A 17,653-nucleotide genomic window follows, 5' to 3' on the forward strand; every position below is an offset into this window, starting at 1 on the left:
TCCCAGGTTCAAGTGATTCTCGTGTCTCAGCCTCCCCAGTAGCTGGCATTACAGGGCGCCTGTCACCACACCCGGCTAATTTTTGTATTATTAGTACCGACAGGGTTTCCCCATGTTGGCCAGGCTAGTCTCTAACTCCTGACCTCAAGTGATCCACCCGCCTCAGCCTCCCAAAGTGCTGGGATTATAGGCGTGAGCCACCATGCTCGGCCTCTTTTGCCTTTTTAAAGAGGCTCCTAGAAAATTTTAAATTGTGGCCGGGCGCAGTGGCTCACGCCTATAATCCCAGCACTTTGGGAGGCCAAGGTGGGTGGATCACTTGAGGACAGGAGTTCAAGACCAACCTGGCCAACATGGTGAAACCCTGTCTCTACTAAAAGTACAAAAATTAGCCAGGCATGGTGACACATGGCTGTAGTCCCAGCTACTTGGGAGGCTGAGGCAGGAGAATCACTTGAACCTGGGAGGCGGAGGTTGCAGTGAGCCGAGACCATGCCACTGTACTCCAGCCTGGGTGACAGAGCAAGAATCCATCACAAAAAAAAACAACACCAAAAATTAGCCAGGGATGGTGGTGTGCACCTGTAGTCCCAGCTACTCAGGAGGCTGAGGCAGGAGGATTGTTTGAGTCCAGGAGTTTAAGTCCAGGACTTTACAGTAAGTCTGTCACTGCATTCCAGCCTGGGCAGCAAAGCAAGACCCTATCTCTTAAAAAAAAAAAGTTATGTTTCTATTGCACACAGCTCATCTAAAATGTATCCAGTTGCTGTCTACATCATTGATATTTACTGTTTTCTTGATGACTCAGTCATCATGAGGAACTTTACTACCCTATGTGTAATCTGTCATCTGTAATTGTGACAATTGTTGGGATGACTAAGGTCAGGCTGCCCACCTTCAGACCTCAACCTCAGGTTGTGCTTGAAGCTATACCTCTGTATGATTTCCAGTCTGAGACCACACTCTCCAGCCAGTCTGTCTGCCAACGACTACCCCTCTAGTAATCTCAGATGCAGCTTCTAATGACTTAGAAGCCTGGTAAATTAGAACTGTGTAACATGTAAGAATAAAGGTTATGTGAAGGATTGAGGAAGTCTACAAACTGAATTCAGTTTCAACGCCAAGTTCCTTGACAACTATTTTGATCACTCAGAGACCCTTCTCTGCCTTGACTATTGTAAGGGACTACTCTCTTCAACTCCAGACACTTAAAGGTATCAATTTTAACTTAAATTGCAGCACTTTACATCTCAGCTTAAGATCCACCAGCTGGGCATGGTGGCCCATGCCTATAATCCCAGCATCCCAGCACTTTGGGAGGCCAAGGAGGGGGGGCGGGGTGCAGGGGGAAGAATCACCAGAGGTCAGAGTTCGAGACCAGCCTGGCCAACATGGCGAAACTTCGTCTCTACTAAAAATACAAAAATTAGCTGGGCGTGGTGATGGGCGCCTGTAATCCCAGCTACTTGGGAGGATGGGGCACGAGAATCACTTGAACCTGGGAGGCAGTGGCTGCAGTGAGCCGAGATCGTGCCAGTGCACTCCAGCCTAGGTGACAGAGCGAGATTATGTCTCCAAAAAGAAAAAAAAAAAAAGATCCATCAACAGTAGTTTCAGTTTGAGAAGATGCAGATAAAAACGTTCTGGAGGTAGATGGTGATAATGGTTGCTAAACAATGTGAATGTACTTAATGCCACAGAACTGTACACTTAAAAATGGCTAAAATGGTAACTCATATTTTAACATTAAAATAATCCTTCAATATTTTCATATCTTTCTCAGGACCAGGTTCAAATTCTTATGTAGGTAATACACTTCCCTCACATCTGGCTTCTATCACTTTTCCAGCCTCATCCCCTTCCTCTTAACCTCCTTTGGCCTCATATCCTAGGCAACTTCCCTCAACATACCATGCTGATTCAGACCTCAACATTCTGCATGTCAATCTTTCTACCTGGCCAGGCGTGGTGGCTCATGCCTGTAATCCCAGCACTTTGGGAGGCCGAGGCGAGTGGATCACCTGAGGTCACGAGTTTAAGACCAGCCTGGCCAACATGGTGAAACGCTGTTTCTACCAAAATACAAAAATTAGCTGGGTGTTGTTGTGCACACCTGTAATCCCAGCTCCTGGGGAGGCTGAGGCATGAGAATCACTTGAACCTGGGAGGTGGAGGTTACAGTGAGACAAGATCGCACTACTGCAGTCCAGCCTGGGTGACAGAGCGAGACTCCATCTCAAAAAAATAAAAAATAAAATAAAATCCTTCCACCTAAAAGTCCTTCCCTATCACCTTCACTCCCTCTTCCTCAATCTTCCAAACCCCACTCAAATGTTCCCTCCTCTGTGAAACTTCCCAACATCCTGAGGTTGAGAAGACCTCTCTGCCACCGTACTCTGCTGCACCTTGTATCCTGACTTTTATCTTTTGGAATGGCATGTTTTAGTTACATGATTGTTCTCGACAATGTGAGCTCACCGAAAGCAATGGCTGACCCAGCATGTAAATGATGAATCCTAAAGGCGTGCTGAGTTCCTTCAGTAAGCAAGTACATGTTAAATGCCTACCAGAGACCAACAATGTCCTAAGTGCCAAGGATACTGCAGTGGGAAAAGAAAACAAAACTCTGCTTTCATGGTGCTTCCACAAATAAACACCAGGCTGATACAAGTACTACAAAGAGGAACTGGCTGGGCATGGTGGCTCACACCTGTAATCCCAGCACTTTGGGAGGCCGAGGCGTGTGGATCACTTGAGGCCAGACGTTCAAAACCAGCCTGACCAACATGGAGAAACCCCGTCTTTACTAAAAATACAAAAAACTAGCTGGGCATGGTGGCACACGCCTGTGGTCCCAGCTGCTTGGGAGGCTGAGGCACGAGAATCGCTTGAAACCAGGAGGCAGAGGTTGCAGTGAGCCAAGATCATGCCAGTGCACTCTAGCCTCAGTGACAGAGTGAGACTGTCTCAAAAACTAGTAAGTACTACAAAGAGGAATAAAGCAAAAGAAGGGGAGAGGCATTTCATACAAGATGGAAGATGCCATCGAGGTAGAGACCCCAAGAAGGGCTTCTCAGCTGACTGATAGGACACTGCATGAAGTGAACCTTATTCTGGTTCTGAGTCAGGTCTGGAAAACAGAAAGCACTGCACAGGGAAGGTAAATTTTAATGTCTTCTTTTTTTTTTTTTTTTTTTTTTTTTTGAGACCGAGTTTCGCTCTTGTTGCCCAGGCTGGAGGGCAATGGAGCAACCTCGACTCACCGCAACCTCCGCCTTCCGGGTGCAAGTGATTCTCCTCCCTCAGCCTCCTGAGTAACTGGGATTACAGGTACCCACCACCATGCCTGGCTATTTTTTTTGTATTCTTAGTGGAGATGGGGTTTCACCATGTTGGTCAGGCTGATCTTGAACTCCTGACCTCAGGTAAGCCACCCGCCTCGGACTCCCAAAATGCTGGGATTACAGGCGTGAGCCACCGCACCGGCTAAACTTTGATTTCTAAGAAAAGCAAACTATTCTCTCTGTCCATATTAACTTAATAGATTTTGCAATTAACCACCTAGCTACTCTCAGCATGAAGGGCACAAGCATTCTGCCTCAGAGTAATAGGGTAATTGTGATCCTTTTCTGACTGAATCTTGTTTGCTAAGAAGCCTCATGGTTGCTGGAGAAAACTTAAAGTACTCAGTAAACATTTGCTTTTTTTTTTTTTTTTTTTAGACAGGATCTGTCTGTACTCTATACAGCCTGTACTCTGCCAGGCTGGAGTACAATGGCATGAAGACGGCTCACTGCAACCTCCACCTCCCAGGCTCAAGGGATCCTCCTACCTTGGCCTCCTGAGTAGCTGGGACCACTGGTGTCAGCCACCATGTCCAGCTAATTTTTGTATTATTTTGGTAGAGATGGAGTTTTGCCATGATGGCCAAGCTGGTGTTAAACTCCTGGGCTCAAGCAATCCTCCCACCTCAGCCTCCCAAAGTGCTGGGATTACAGGCATGAGCCACTGCGCCCAGCATTTTTTTTTTTTTTTTTTTTTAAAGAGACCAGGTCTTGCTCTGTTGCCCAGGCTGAAGTACAGTGGTGTGATCATACCTCACTGCAGCCTCAACTTCTGGGTTCAAGCGATCCTAGTGCCTTAGCCTCCTGAGTTGCTGGGTCTACAAAGGCATGCCACTATGTCCTGCTAATTTTTAATTTTTTTTTTTTTTTTTTTTTTTTTGAGACGGAGTCTCGCTTTGCCGCCCAGGCTGGAGTGCAGTGGCACGATCTCGGCTCACTGCAAGCTCCACCTCCTGGGTTCACGCCATTCTCCTGCCTCAGCCTCCCGAGTAGCTAGGACTACAGGCGCCCGCCACCATGCCCAGCTAATTTTTTGTATTTTTAGTAGAGACGGGGTTTCACTGTGTTAGCCAGGATGGTCTCGATCTCATGACCTCGTGATCCACCCGCCTCGGCCTCCCAAAGTGCGGGGATTACAGGCGTGAGCCACTGTGCCTGGCCTTTAATTTTTTTTAATATAGACAGGGTCTCACTATGTTGTCCTGTCTAGTCTCAAACTCCTAGCCTCAAGCAATCCTTCCACCTTGGCCTCCTGAAGTGCTGGGATTGCAGATGTAAGACATGGCGCCTGGCCTACTGACTTCTTTTTTTTTTTTTTTTTTAAGACACAGTCTCACTTTGTTGCCCAGGCTGGAGTACAGAGGCACGATCTTAGCTCACTGCAATTTCCACCTCCCAGGCTCAAGCAATTCTCCTGCCTCACCCTCCCAAATAGCTGAGATTACAGGCGCCCACCACCACGCCTTGCTGATTTTTATATTTTTAGTAGAGATGGGGTTTCACTATGTTGGCGACGCTGGTCTCGAATTCCTGACCTCAGGTGATCCGCCTGCCTTGGCCTCCCAAAGTGCTGAGATTACAGGCATGAACCACCATGCCCAGCCCCTAACTACTTATTACATATAGTAACAGACAATGCTCTAAGCACCTGACAATCCTAACAGTATCATGAAATATATAGTGTTATTAAACCCATTTTTACAAATAGGAAAATAAGGCACAAAGGGGTTAAACAATTTGTCCAAACTTGGCTGGACGCTGTGGCTCATGCCTGTAATCCCAGCACTTTGGGAGGGAGAGGCAGGCGGATCATGAGGTCAGGAGTTTGAGACCAGCCTAACCAACATGGTGAAACCCCATCTCTACTAAAGATTAAAAAAATTAGCTGGGCGTGGTGGCACGCACCTGTAATCTCAGCTACTCGGGAGGCTGAGACAGGAGAATCACTCAAACCTGGGAGGCGGAGGTTGCAGTGAGCCAAGATAGCGCCATTGCACTCCAGCCTGGGCAACAGAGCAAGAGTCTGTCTCAGAAAAAAAAAAAAAAAAAATTGTCCAAAGTCACAGAGTTAGTAAGAGGCAAAGCCAGAATATACAGTCTCGGGTCTGGACTTGCTGATAACCACTATGCTCTACACTTTCACATCTGTATTTCCCATCACAAATACTAGCTCTATCACAAAAATCTCTGTTTATACTTTGGTAATTTGTGATGTTGACTATTATTTACTGATACTATTTTCAAGAATGTCATTGGATAGAAATACAAACATGCAACTGAGTAAAAAGCAGGACACAAGAAATCAACACAGACAGAAATTACACCTCTACAAAAAGTGTACATATAAACTCTGCCAGGTGCCTGGAGCACAAAGATGGACAAAGCGAGTCCAGTCCCTGCCCTGAGAACCCTGGTCCAGTGGGCTCAGGGTGACGCTCATCAGGCAAACTGGAAACACGGGGAGGACGTGTGTGGGTGCTGCAGATGCCCAGGCAGCAATCCAGAACCCACTATGCTAAAGCCACTGAACACAGGCAAAAAGTTTTATTTAACATATCTATTTTACCTTAAGATTTAAGGATAACATCTTTCTGGACATGGCAGGGATCTATCTCAAGCTCCACACAGCCAAAATAAAACTCCTTATTCTCACAACCCTTTAAACTTACTCCTTTCTCAAGCAGTATTTTCTATCTTAAAGGAAAGGCAAGCCTGGCTGCTGAAGCAATAAACCTGTTATCCTCAATTCCAGCTATCTCCCTCCCTCCCTCCTTCCTTCCTCTCTCTCTCTCACACACACTTACATGTGCATGCACGCAAGCACTCACTCCCTCACATGCACACACATGCACACATACACACACTCTCCATCCGATCTATTTACTGCTTTTCAACTGGATCTTTCTCTTCTTCAGGTCCTCAAGTCAGGCCTACAACAATTTGTTTCCTAACTACTTTTCCTGTTTATTTTTAATCTACCTTACTGCACCAACTATCTCTCTTCCAATAATTCTGGCTCTAGAATTATCTTTCTATCATACAAATCTGACTCTATCACTCCACTTTTTAAAAACATTTGGTGGTTTCTGGCTGGGCATGGTGGCTCACACCTGTAATCCCAGCACTTTGGGAGGCCAAGGCAGACAGATCACCTGAGGTCAGGAGTTCAAGACCAGCCTGGCCAACATGGTGAAACCCCATCTCTAATAAAAATACAAAAAGTAGCCGGGCATGGTGGCGCACACCTGTAGTCCCAGCTACTCGGGAGGCTGAGGCAGAAGAATCGCTTGAACCTAGGAGGCGAAGGTTGCAGTGAGCCGAGATCGCACCACTGCACTCCAGCCTGGGTGACAGAGTGAGACTCCATCTCAAAATAAATAAATAAATAAAGTAAATAACAACAATAAAAACATTTGGTGGTTTCTGATCATCTCTACAGGATCAAGTCTAACTCTGTTACGGCACACACACACACACACAGACACATACAGCTCTTCACAATGGGGTCCAACAGGACCTTCCACATCATATCTTTCTTCATTCAACAAATATTTATTTAGCACCAACTATGTGTCAATCACTGGGCTAAACGGCAGTGGTATAATGGGAAACAAAAAGAGAGAGCTCCTGCTCTCATGAAGCTCACAGTCTAGGACAAGAAACAGAAATCAACCAGTCACACAAACAAATGTTTAAGATTACAACTAAGACAATTACTGCAAAGACCCTCCAAGTAAAATAATCTGAAATTAGACAGTGGCAATAGTTGTCTCGTGCATATACTGAAAACCAATGAACTGTACACATTAAAAGGTGAATTTTATAGCACATGAATTATACCATATCCCCCTCCCCAGAAAAAGACATGGCAGGGTGAGCACCTCTGATGGTGGAGTTGGCCAAGGCAGAGACGGTGAAAACTTTCCAGAGGAAATAACAGAGTTTACAAATAACATATTTACTAAGCATTTACTATATGCCAGGCAACTTTCACTGTACTAATGCATCTGATCCTCCTACCAACAATGTAAGGTTACTATTATGCTCAACTCAGAGGTAAGTGAGGGGTCAAGTAACTTTAAGGTCAGAGAGCCCACAAATGGCAATGCCAGCATCCATATTTAAGCAGAATAAAGTGGGGGTCTGCACTCTTACCTGCTACAGTAAAGTCACCTAGGCAATGACTATTACTCAGAACTACTTATGATGCAATAAACACAGACCACTGTGTTTCATTTCTTTTTCTTTTTTTCTTTGAGACAGAGTCTCGCTTTGTCACCCAGGCTGGAGAGCAGTGGTGCAATCTCAGCTCACCGCAACCTCTGCTCACCGCAATCTCTGCCTCCCAGGTTCAAGCGATTCTCCTGCCTCAGCCTCCCAAGTAGCTGTGATTACAGGCACGTGCCACCACACCCAGCTAATTTTTTGTATTTTTAGTAGAGACGGGATTTCACCATGTTAGCCAGGATGGTCTTGATCTCCTAACCTTGTGATCTGCCCACCTCAGCCTCCCAAAGTGCTGGGATTACAGGCGTGAGCCACAGCACCCAGCCCACTGTGTTTCATTTCTGATAAAAGAAATCTCTCGCCGGGCACAGTGGCTCACGCCTGTAATCCCAGCACTTTGCGGGGTTGAGGCAGGCAGATCACCTGAGGTTGGGAATTTGAGACCAGCCTGACCAACATGGAGAAACCCCGTCTCCACTAAAAATACAAAATTAGCCGGGCGTGGTGGTGCATGCCTGTAATCCCAGCTACTCGAGAGGCTGAGTCAGAAGAACCCCTTGAACCTGGGAGGTGGAGGTTGTGGTGACCCAAGATCATGCCACCGCACTCCAACCTGGGCAAGAAGAGCAAAACTCTGCCTCAAAAAAAAAAAAAAAAAATCTTTTTATCTCCTTTGTCATTACAATAGCCTCTAAGGCCCTACAAGATCAATCCTACACTACTCTCCCCATCGCCTGACTTCACCTCCTCCACTTTCCCCCTTACTCACTCTGCTCCAGCCACACAGGCCTACTTTTGTTTCTCCAGCATGCTGGGCATGCTCCTACCACATGGCGTTTGCATTTTCTTGAGCTATGATAATTACAATCACAACATGTGGCATAAATCATGATTCTGCTAAAACCTCAGTTAACATTTTCTCTAAACACATCAATAATGCCACTAACAAGATCTTGTACTGAACTGTACACTAATATTTCAAATGTCATAAATTTTAATAAAAACTACCTAAATTTTCCAGTTTTATATTGTTCTATATGATATCACCAAAGATTTTTATTTTACAAAATCCAGTAACAGCAGCTTTTGCTTACCAATTAGTCTGAACAACAGTCATATAGCTATCTCTGCAGTGAAATAAAGCAAAGCAATCAAGCCAAGAAAGTGTCACAATAGAATCTGATTACCACCATTCCTCTGTTTAGCCCTAGAACCACAGTTTGTGAAATAACTATGACAACAGCATTTCAAGGCACCAAAATCCCACCACACTTTTGCTGAGAAAGTATTCTCCATCTGTGCAAACACATACAAATGCATGTTGACAACCAGTTATATAACTTCAATACAATAACCCAGTGATATTTTAAGTTCCTATTTTGCTAAAAATCCTAAGAAACTGTTAATCCTAAAACCGTTCAGAGTAGGATGCTGAGAAAGGAATGAAGAAAATACATTTAACACATTTACATTTAAAACTGAGTTGTCCCTAAACTCCAGGTGGAAAAAACTACCTCTTTTTGGCAGGGCGCAGTGGCTCACGCCTGTAATTCCAGCACTTTGGGAGGCCGAGGTGGGCAGACCATTTGAGGTCAGGAGTTTGAGACCAGCTTGGCCAACATGGTGAAACCCTGTCTCTCCTAAAAATACAAAAATATTAGCTGGGTGTGGAAGCACATGCCTGTAAACCCAGCTGCTTTGGAGGATGAGGCAGGAAAATTGCTTGACCTGGGAGGTGGAGGTTGCAGTAAGCCGAGATGGCACCCCTGCACCCCAGCCTGGGCAACAGAAGGAGACTTCCTCTCAAAAAAAAAAAAAAAGAAAAAGAAAGAAAAGAAAAGAACATTATTGTGTATTTTGAAACAGGAGAGCCACTGAAATGTTCCCAACACATAGAAATGGTAAGTGCTAGAAGCAATGGATATCCCAAATACCCTGACTTGATCATTACACATTCTATGCATGTAACAAAATATCACATATACCTCAGAAACATATATAAACATATCAATTAAAAAATTTTTTTGCCAGGAGCAGTGGCTCAGGCCTGTAATCCCAGCGCTTTGGGAGGCCGAGGCAGGTGGATCACCTGAGGTCGGGAGTTCGAGACCAGACTGACCAACATGGAGAAACCCCGTCTCTACTAAAAATACAAAATTAGCCAGGCATGGTGGTACATGCCTGTAATCCCAGCTACTCGGGAGGCTGAGGCAGGAGAATCACTTTAACCCAAGAGATGGAGGTTGCAGTGGGCTGAGATGGCGCCACTGCAGTCCAGCCTGTACAACAAGAGCGAAACTCTGTCTCAAAAAAAAAATTTTTTTAAGGCTGGGCGCGGTGGCTCAAGCCTGTAATCCCAGCACTCTGAGAGGCCGAGGCGGGCAGATCACTTGAAGTCAGGAGTTTGTGACCAGCCTGGCCAACAAGGTGAAACTCCATCTCTACTAAAAATACAAAAAAATTAGCCAGGCATGGTGGCGGGCGCCTGTAATCCCAGCTACTCAGGACGCTGAGGTGGGAGAATCGCTTGAGCCCTGTAGGCAGAGATGGCAGTGAGCCGAGATCACACCACTGCACTCCAGCCTGGGCAACAGGTCAAGACTCCATCTCAAAAAGAAAAAAAAAGAAAAAAAAATTTTTTTAAATATTGTCCTGTCTTTGGTGTTTGTTTACTGAATTCGGCTGTAAAATCAAGTTTATCAAGTCACCTAATTCTTAATTAAAAAATAGTAGCAAACATTTACTGAGCTCTTACTATCTGCTCTGTCATAAAAGATGCTTCGGAAATGAAAGAGTTTACTAGAAGCCTGCCAAAACAAGTGTCAACTTGCCTCAACCTTTGATGAAGCGAATATGAATATTAGAGAACTTCATGCAAGTATCTGCTATAAATCAGCTACTGGACCAACCATAAATGCCTGAAAATTACCACATCCAACTCATTTTACAGATGAGAAACTGAGGCCCGAAGAGACTAAGTCCAAAGGTCCTCACTAACAAGTAGGAGCAAGAACTCTATTTCCAGTTCAGGGTTTTGTTGTCAATTACGTGTTATTTGTTTATTTAAAAAACAGAAAAACCTATTCTAGTATCTCAAAATGCTTCTACATAGTTGGGAAGAAAATGAATACCTAGAATAAGTAAATATTTAATGAAAGCTAAATATTAAAAACAAATTAATGTCATCCATACCCTGCAGTAAACATGCTGAAAGGGCTCCTAGGACAGAAATAAGTAGAATCATAGCCACACTTCACAGCATCTAGTAGAAGTTAGGTGCCCCATTGCTAACATCACCAAACACCACCACCAGAGTGCCTTCTTTTTTTTTTTTTTTTTTTTTGAGATGGAGTCTTGCATTGTCACCCAGGCTGGAGTGCAGTGGCACTATCTCGGCTCACTGCAACCTCCACCTCCCAGGTTCAAGCGTTCCTTCTGCCTCAGTCTCCTGAGTAGCTGGGACTACAGGCACCCTCCATCACACCTGGCTAATTTTTGTATTTTTAGTAGAGATGGGGTTTTACCATGTTGACCAGGCTGGTCTTGAACTCCTGACCTCAGGTGATCTGCCCGTCTCAGCTTCCCAAAGTGCTGGGATTACAGGCGTGAGCCACCACACCAAGCCCAGAGTACCTTCTTTATGAAGAGAAAACACTTCAGAGCTACAGAACACTTCTTGCCTCGTCGATAATCTTTTGGAAAAGAAAAAGTATGCCAGCCGGGCTCGGTGGCTCACACCTGTAATCCCACCACTTTGGGAGGCCGAGGCAGGTGGATCACCTGAGGTCAGGAGTTCAAGACCAGCCTGGCCAAACATGGGGAAATTCCACCTCTACTAAACATGCTAAAATTAGCCAGGCATGGTGGCATGCCCCTGTAATCCCAGCTCCTTGGGAGGCTATGGTGGGAGAATTGCTTGAACCCGGGAGGCGGAGGTTGCAGTGAGCCAAGATCGCGCCACTGCACTCCAGCCTGGGCAACAGAGTGAGATCTTGTCTGAAAACAAACAAAAAAAAGTATCTTTAGCAACATTCCCCAGATATATCTCATCTATGCATGAAAAGTTTTACTAGCTACAAAACGTCCACACTCTTTCAAGAAGAAATGATGCTGAGCCAGGTGTGGTGGCTCACGCCTGTAATTCCAGCACTTTGGGAAGTTGAGGTGGGCAGATTACTGGAGGCCAGGAGTTCGAGACCAGCCTGGCCAACACAGTGAAACCCTGTTTCTACAAAAATACAAAAATTAGCCAGGCAGGATGGAGGGTGCCTGTAATCCCAGCTACTCAGGAGGCTGGGGCAGGAGAATCTCTTGAACCTGGGAGGTGGAGGTTGCAGTGAGTCAAGAGCATGCCATTGCACTCCAGCCTGGGCAACAGAGTGAGACTCTGTCACAAAAAAAGAAAAAAAGAAAAAAGTTACCACGACATTATATACTAATTGCCAATTTTCAAATAAAATAAAATATACTCTAAGCCTATGTTGTCCAATATGGTAGTCACTAAGCACATGTAGCTATTGAGCACTGGAAATGTGCTAGTCTGAACTGAGGTGTGCTGTAAAATGCAAACTGTCACCGGATTCACACCAGATTTCAAACACTTAGTACCAGAAAAAATGTAAAGTATCTCATTAGTGATTTTTTCATAATGAAAACGTGTTAAAATAATAATATTTTGGATATGCTAAGTTAACAAAAGGATACTGTTAAAATTAATACTTTTTCAACTTGTTTCATGTAGTTACCACAAAATTTAAAATTGCATTTGTGGCTTGCTTTACATTTTTATTGGACAGTGCTGCTCTACACAAACTGCAAAATATGACCCAACGTTCCTTTGATTCATCATCATCATGATGAATACCAAATATACAATAAATCGAGAAAAATCTTATTTACATTTTTGGATACATAGTTTAAAATATTACCAAGTAAGAATGGCATTTCTGAAAACTCCTACTAAATTTACAACCAACTCCAACTGTGTTAATAGAGGAAGGACTCAGTCCTACAAGTAGTATTTTTAGGGATCAAAAAGGAAATACAAAAGTAAAAGCCATAAATGAGAGTCTAAGAGAAATACCATCTGTTTCTAAAGGCATTTTTAAACAAAAGCGGTGTTTTAAACAGATAATAGACCTGTTTTTTTAAAAAACAGTATTTTATTGTTTTGAGAAATCCGAAGAAATGTCCCAATTCCCAGCTAAACAAACTTCTTAAAAAGGAAACCTGTTAAGGTAGGAACTCAAAACTCTAATCACGTGGAATAGAGGTAAAATGTCTGAATGAATCATATGGAAAATGTAAGCCAAGTTTCTTAGCAGGATATTTATAATTAAACATTATACAATGATGAAGCCAGCCAAAATTTTTCTAGATATCCTTCAATGCCACCACAGTATGAATGCATCAATCAACTATTACAGGATTTAACTAAAACTACTTTCAAAATTCTGAAACACCATAATGCCTTTCATCAAAATCTAGCTAGTGAGAATTAGGGAGGGAAGTTTCCAAACGCCTTATCTCACAGAGATTAAAGTTAGAAATGGAAAATTCAAAGCCATATTAAGAATAATAAATATTTGTATGACATTCTGTTCAACAATCACTTTTGGATACATCATCCTATTTGATCCTCAGGACAGTGCTCAGATATTGGTACATTTTTTCCCTACTTTAGAGGTAATTCCAGGCTCAAAGACCTTGACTTCTTCAAGGTCACATAGCTAAAAAGTGGAAGAACCAGCGTTTCACCCCAGATCTTCTGATGCTCATCCAATTCTCTTTCCATTACAAGACAATTATTCATTTAAAACCAAATGTTTAGAAACCCAGCAAGTCTGATGCTAAAGAAAGACCTAAGGATCAAGTAGATCAAACCTGAAGACGTGGAAAACGCTGAACGCCGGCTACAAAACATGCTGGAATCCGTTAAAAACGGGGAGAAGAGATTATCAAGAGAAAGGAAATCAAAGAGGAAGAAGGGGGATCTAATCTAAATGTCCTTGGGTGCAGCACAGCAGAATGGCAATATTCAAGTAGAGAACGCAGGAAAACTGCACTTTCCTGTGAAATGTGATTTTCAACGTAGTATTGTAGGTTAAAAAAAATGACTGTGTTACTTTACTATAAACGTGTTTGAGAATTTTACTTACGATATAGGCGCTCAGAAAACCAATACCTCTCCAACTGGGTACAACCAGTCCCACATTTTTTCATAAGTCATGATGCTTACCTCCCAAAAAGCCAATTTTTAAAAATCAGAATTCAGCATCCCCTCCTATTCAGATTATAGGTAAAGGGAAGGGTCGGTAGGACGATGGCATATCTAATGGCCAATGTCTTTCTAGGCGAAAGCATCCTTAAGGGCAGGACAAAGGCACCACCACTACAAACGAACCTCGTTCAACCTTCAGAACACGGAGAACAAACCAGTTAAAGCAAAACGAACCAATATTGCAGATACGGGAAAAGGGAATTCCTAAGATGGCTCTCCAAATCCGTGCACTCGGCACCTTTCCTCAGTACAACCGCGAAGGCTACGGGATTGCGCCTGCAGAGTGTGGGAACTCCGGGCGCGGGTGCCCACCCCGCCGACTCCCAGGGCGACCCCAGGACGTTCGTTTCAGGCGGGTCACAGCTGCGCCACCCACCAGACCTGTGCCCCAGCGTCCGACCGCGCACCGGAGAGGACCGAGGAGATGACCGGCCCCAAATGCATCTGCTTCTCCCCCCGGCAGCCCCCGCGGCCCCGCGGCCGCGGAGGCCGAGCAGGAAGGGCCCGCAGGCGGCCCCGGCCCCGCGCTGACAGCCCGGCGCCGCCCCCACCTGCCCGCCTGGGGGGCGCCGCGGCCGGGCGCGCCCGCCCAGCCACTTCCTTCCCCGCCCGCCCGGCCTCGCACCGGCCCGCGGGGGCTGGGAGCCGCGGGAGGAAGGAGGTTTGGCCAGCGGCCCGCGGAGGAAGCCGCCGCCACCTCCCGCCCGCCCTCACCCACCGGCATCATCGCGGGGAGAGTCCGCGGCGCCCTCGGCCGCCGCCTGACAGGACGCTCCGCGCCGAGCTGTGCCCGCCGCTCCGGCCGCCTCCTAAGGCCGCGCTCCCGCCGCCGTGCTCTCCGGCCCGGCCGCGGCGAGGCGGCAGCTGCGGCGGGCTGCGGGGCTCTCGCCGGCCCTGTCGCGGCCGCCGGCGCGCTGCGTCGCTGTCCCGGGCACCCGGCCGCCGCCGCCGCCGCCTCAGCCTCAGCCCCAACCCCAGCCCGACAGCCTCTGGCCCGCCCGCCCGGCTCGCTCTTCAGTCCCTGCAGGCCCCGCCCCCAGCGCGACACCCCGCACGGGTTCCGTAGCCCCCTCTGATTGGCCCGGTGGGAGCGGGGGCGGGGAGAGGGGCGGGGCTTCCCGGCTCCGCCCGCTACCCTCGCTCTCAGCGGCGGCCAGGTGCGTGCGCGTCCGCGCTCCCGGCGGCGGGGGAGGGGCGGACGCGCAGTGGCCACCGGTGGCCTCCCCCGCCCTTGCGTGAGCCCCGACAATGGAAGACCGCGGACGGTGGGAGGACTGAGGCCCGACAGGGAAGGGCCGGCCCGGGTCCCGCAGCGGATCACGGCAGGGCCGGGACTCGAACCCGTGCTCCCGGGGGCCGACTGTGGGCCGGGAGCGTCCCTGCGGCGACGGCGCGCGCCCGCACTCTGACCGCGGCCTGACCCCCGGCTGCCGGCGCGCCGTGGGGCTGCGGCCCAGAGGCCGGTGGGAGGGGCGCGGGGGGCCGCCGGAGCGAGCATGTGACCCGACGCCGCGCGCTCGGAACCAGCCCCGGCCCGACGCCCTTGGCTGGCACCTGCTTCTCCCCCACCGGCGTCTTCCGCGGCTCTCGGGGCCGCGCCCCCCGCACCAGCTCCCGAGCCTTGGCCTTCGCCCGAGCGATCTCCCGCCTAGAACCCCGCGCCCACCTGTGCCACCTGTGCCCACCTGCGCCAGCATCCCTCGAGGTCCAGCTCCAGCGTCCCCGGGGAGGGTCCGGTCCTCGTCTCCAGGGCCTGGGTCTCTCCCTGCAGTCCCGTCTCCAGAGGCGCCGCCCCCTCGGGCCTGAGGGCCGGAGTGACAGAGCCCTGGGCAGGGCCCTGAGCAGACCCTCAGTAAAGGCTGCCAGGGGGGCAGGCACCCGCTCGGGGCCCCCCACATGGTGCCATTCGCCCGGACCGCGGCGGAGAGCAGACAGGGGGCCTGAGGTGCTCCCCGCGGCAGCACCGAACTCCCACGGGCATCAGAAGGCAAGGTCTGCGGATGGCCCCAGACACAGAAGGCGTAAGCCGCCCTGGGAAGCGCCGGCCCCGTGGAGAAGGCCGCCGCGAGGTCAGGGTCAGTCTGGAGCCTGTCTGGTTCTCGGAGAGGCTTCTGGCTGCTGCAGAGTGGGGGCAGAGCAAGGGAGGAGGCCAGGGAGCTCCCACCAGCCCATTCCTGGGGAGCCACCCCTGTCCCTCAGAGGCCACGGGGGCTCGTGTTTGCGAGTGTGGACTTTCCAGTTAGGCAGACTTGGTTCAGCACCGCCTCCGCCACACCCTCGCCTGGGATCCTAAACAAGCCGCATCTTCTCTGCATCGTACTGTGTTTGTCTCTGTGATGGGAGAGTGTAGGGATAATAGTGCCTGCCTCGTGTCGGGGGGCTTTTTCGGATGCGAGGGATGGAAAGCGCCCAGCACAATTTGTGGCACGTGGTAGCTGTTCCATTAATAGCATTCTGTAGTTGGGCCGTGATTAGCAAGGAGGCGTAGTGTACAGACGTCCCTGGGAGTTTTAAACTTATCCACACCTGGGCATGAATGGCTAATGACACCCCTCTTCTGGGAGCAGGGTTTGGAGAGAAGAGGAGGCTCTAGAAAATGAGTGATCCTAGGCTGAAAGTCAGAGACATACTTAAGTTCTAATTCCAGCTGCTCTGCTTCTGACCTCCTGTGGGGCCTTAGGCAACTTGCACTCCTTCTCTGAGCCTTGGTTTCCCTAGCTTTGACAGCTGATGTCCCTGAGTCACGAAGGGGTACTTCTGGCCCACGAAGCCTGACGAAGGACAGGTTTTGCCAAGGCTCTTCAGAGAGGTGCCCCCCGGGGTAAGGTGATCCAAATGAGCCTGCTCTTCCAGGAAGGGAAGCATTGGCACAAGGGCCCCCCTCTTGCCTGCAGGACCTGTGGGCACAGACAGTGGCAGCTACCGTGCCTCACACCAAAGCGTCCTATATCCTCCAGGCAAGGGTCCATTTGAGGCAGGTTGGTCAGCTCCCCCTCAGGTCCTTCCCGCTGGTCCCCGTCCTCCTCTCCACCCAGCCTGCCACCTCCAGGCATCGGCTCATCACCTCCCACCTGGACCAAGCTCATTCATTATAAGCCCACTGCTCTAGTCTCCCCGCCCCCACGATTCCCCACACGCCCCTGCCCTCCATCTTCCTGGAGCACACACGGCCCAACCCTGTAAAGCCCTTCTGTGTCTCTCCATTACACAGACCAAAGTTCACGAGCAGCCCATCAGGAATCGCCGTGAATGTTGTTAATGTGCAGTGGCTCACGCCTGTAATTCTACCACTTTGGGGGGCCAAGATGGGAGGATTGCTTGAGGCCAGGAGTTCGAGACCAGCCTGGTCAACACAATGAGATCCCCCCATCTCTTAAAAAAAAAAAAAAAAAAAAGGAATCACCACTAATGATGGGATATAGGCATTCGGGTTACGGAAGGAGATGTCCATATTTTTTAGAGATGCATCCTAGCATATGTAAGGGGTCTGCAATTCGTTTAAAAACAATTCAGCCAGAGGGAGAGAGAGCCAAGCAGTTAGGAATAACTGAAACATACGTAGCAAATTCTTGATAACATTTGAACCTGGATGGTGGGTATGTTGGGGTGCATTGTACTTTATACTCTATGTTTGAAATATTTTATGTTAAAAATGATTAAAGGGGCCAGGCATGGTGGCTCACACCTGTAATCCCAGCACTTTTGGAGGCCGAGGTGGGTGGATCACGAGGTCAAGAGATCAAGACCATCCTGGCCAACATGGTGAAACCCTGTCTCTACTAAAAATACAAAAATTAACCGG

General features: G+C 48.2%; 1 protein-coding gene across 3 annotated transcripts in view; it reads right to left on the reverse strand.

The window, feature by feature from the left end:
* The window catches only part of PPP1R13B (protein phosphatase 1 regulatory subunit 13B), a 113,584-nt gene extending 97,460 nt beyond the window's left edge, over nucleotides 1–16,124 (reverse strand). The window contains exon 1 of one of the 3 annotated variants that reach the window (XM_055361674.2): nucleotides 15,537–16,124. In XM_055361674.2, the coding sequence (XP_055217649.2) occupies nucleotides 15,537–15,749 (213 nt within the window). In that variant the 5' untranslated portion in view covers nucleotides 15,750–16,124. Of the gene's footprint in view, nucleotides 1–8,665; nucleotides 8,715–14,569; nucleotides 14,855–15,536 lie in introns of those variants that run through there. The other 2 variants (XM_004055747.5, XM_055361677.2) reach the window with 2 other exon arrangements.
* Nucleotides 16,125–17,653: the final 1,529 nt, after the last annotated feature.

This window comes from Gorilla gorilla, chromosome 15 (genome assembly GCF_029281585.2).
Source record: "Gorilla gorilla gorilla isolate KB3781 chromosome 15, NHGRI_mGorGor1-v2.1_pri, whole genome shotgun sequence".
Classification (NCBI taxonomy): domain Eukaryota; kingdom Metazoa; phylum Chordata; class Mammalia; order Primates; family Hominidae; genus Gorilla; species Gorilla gorilla.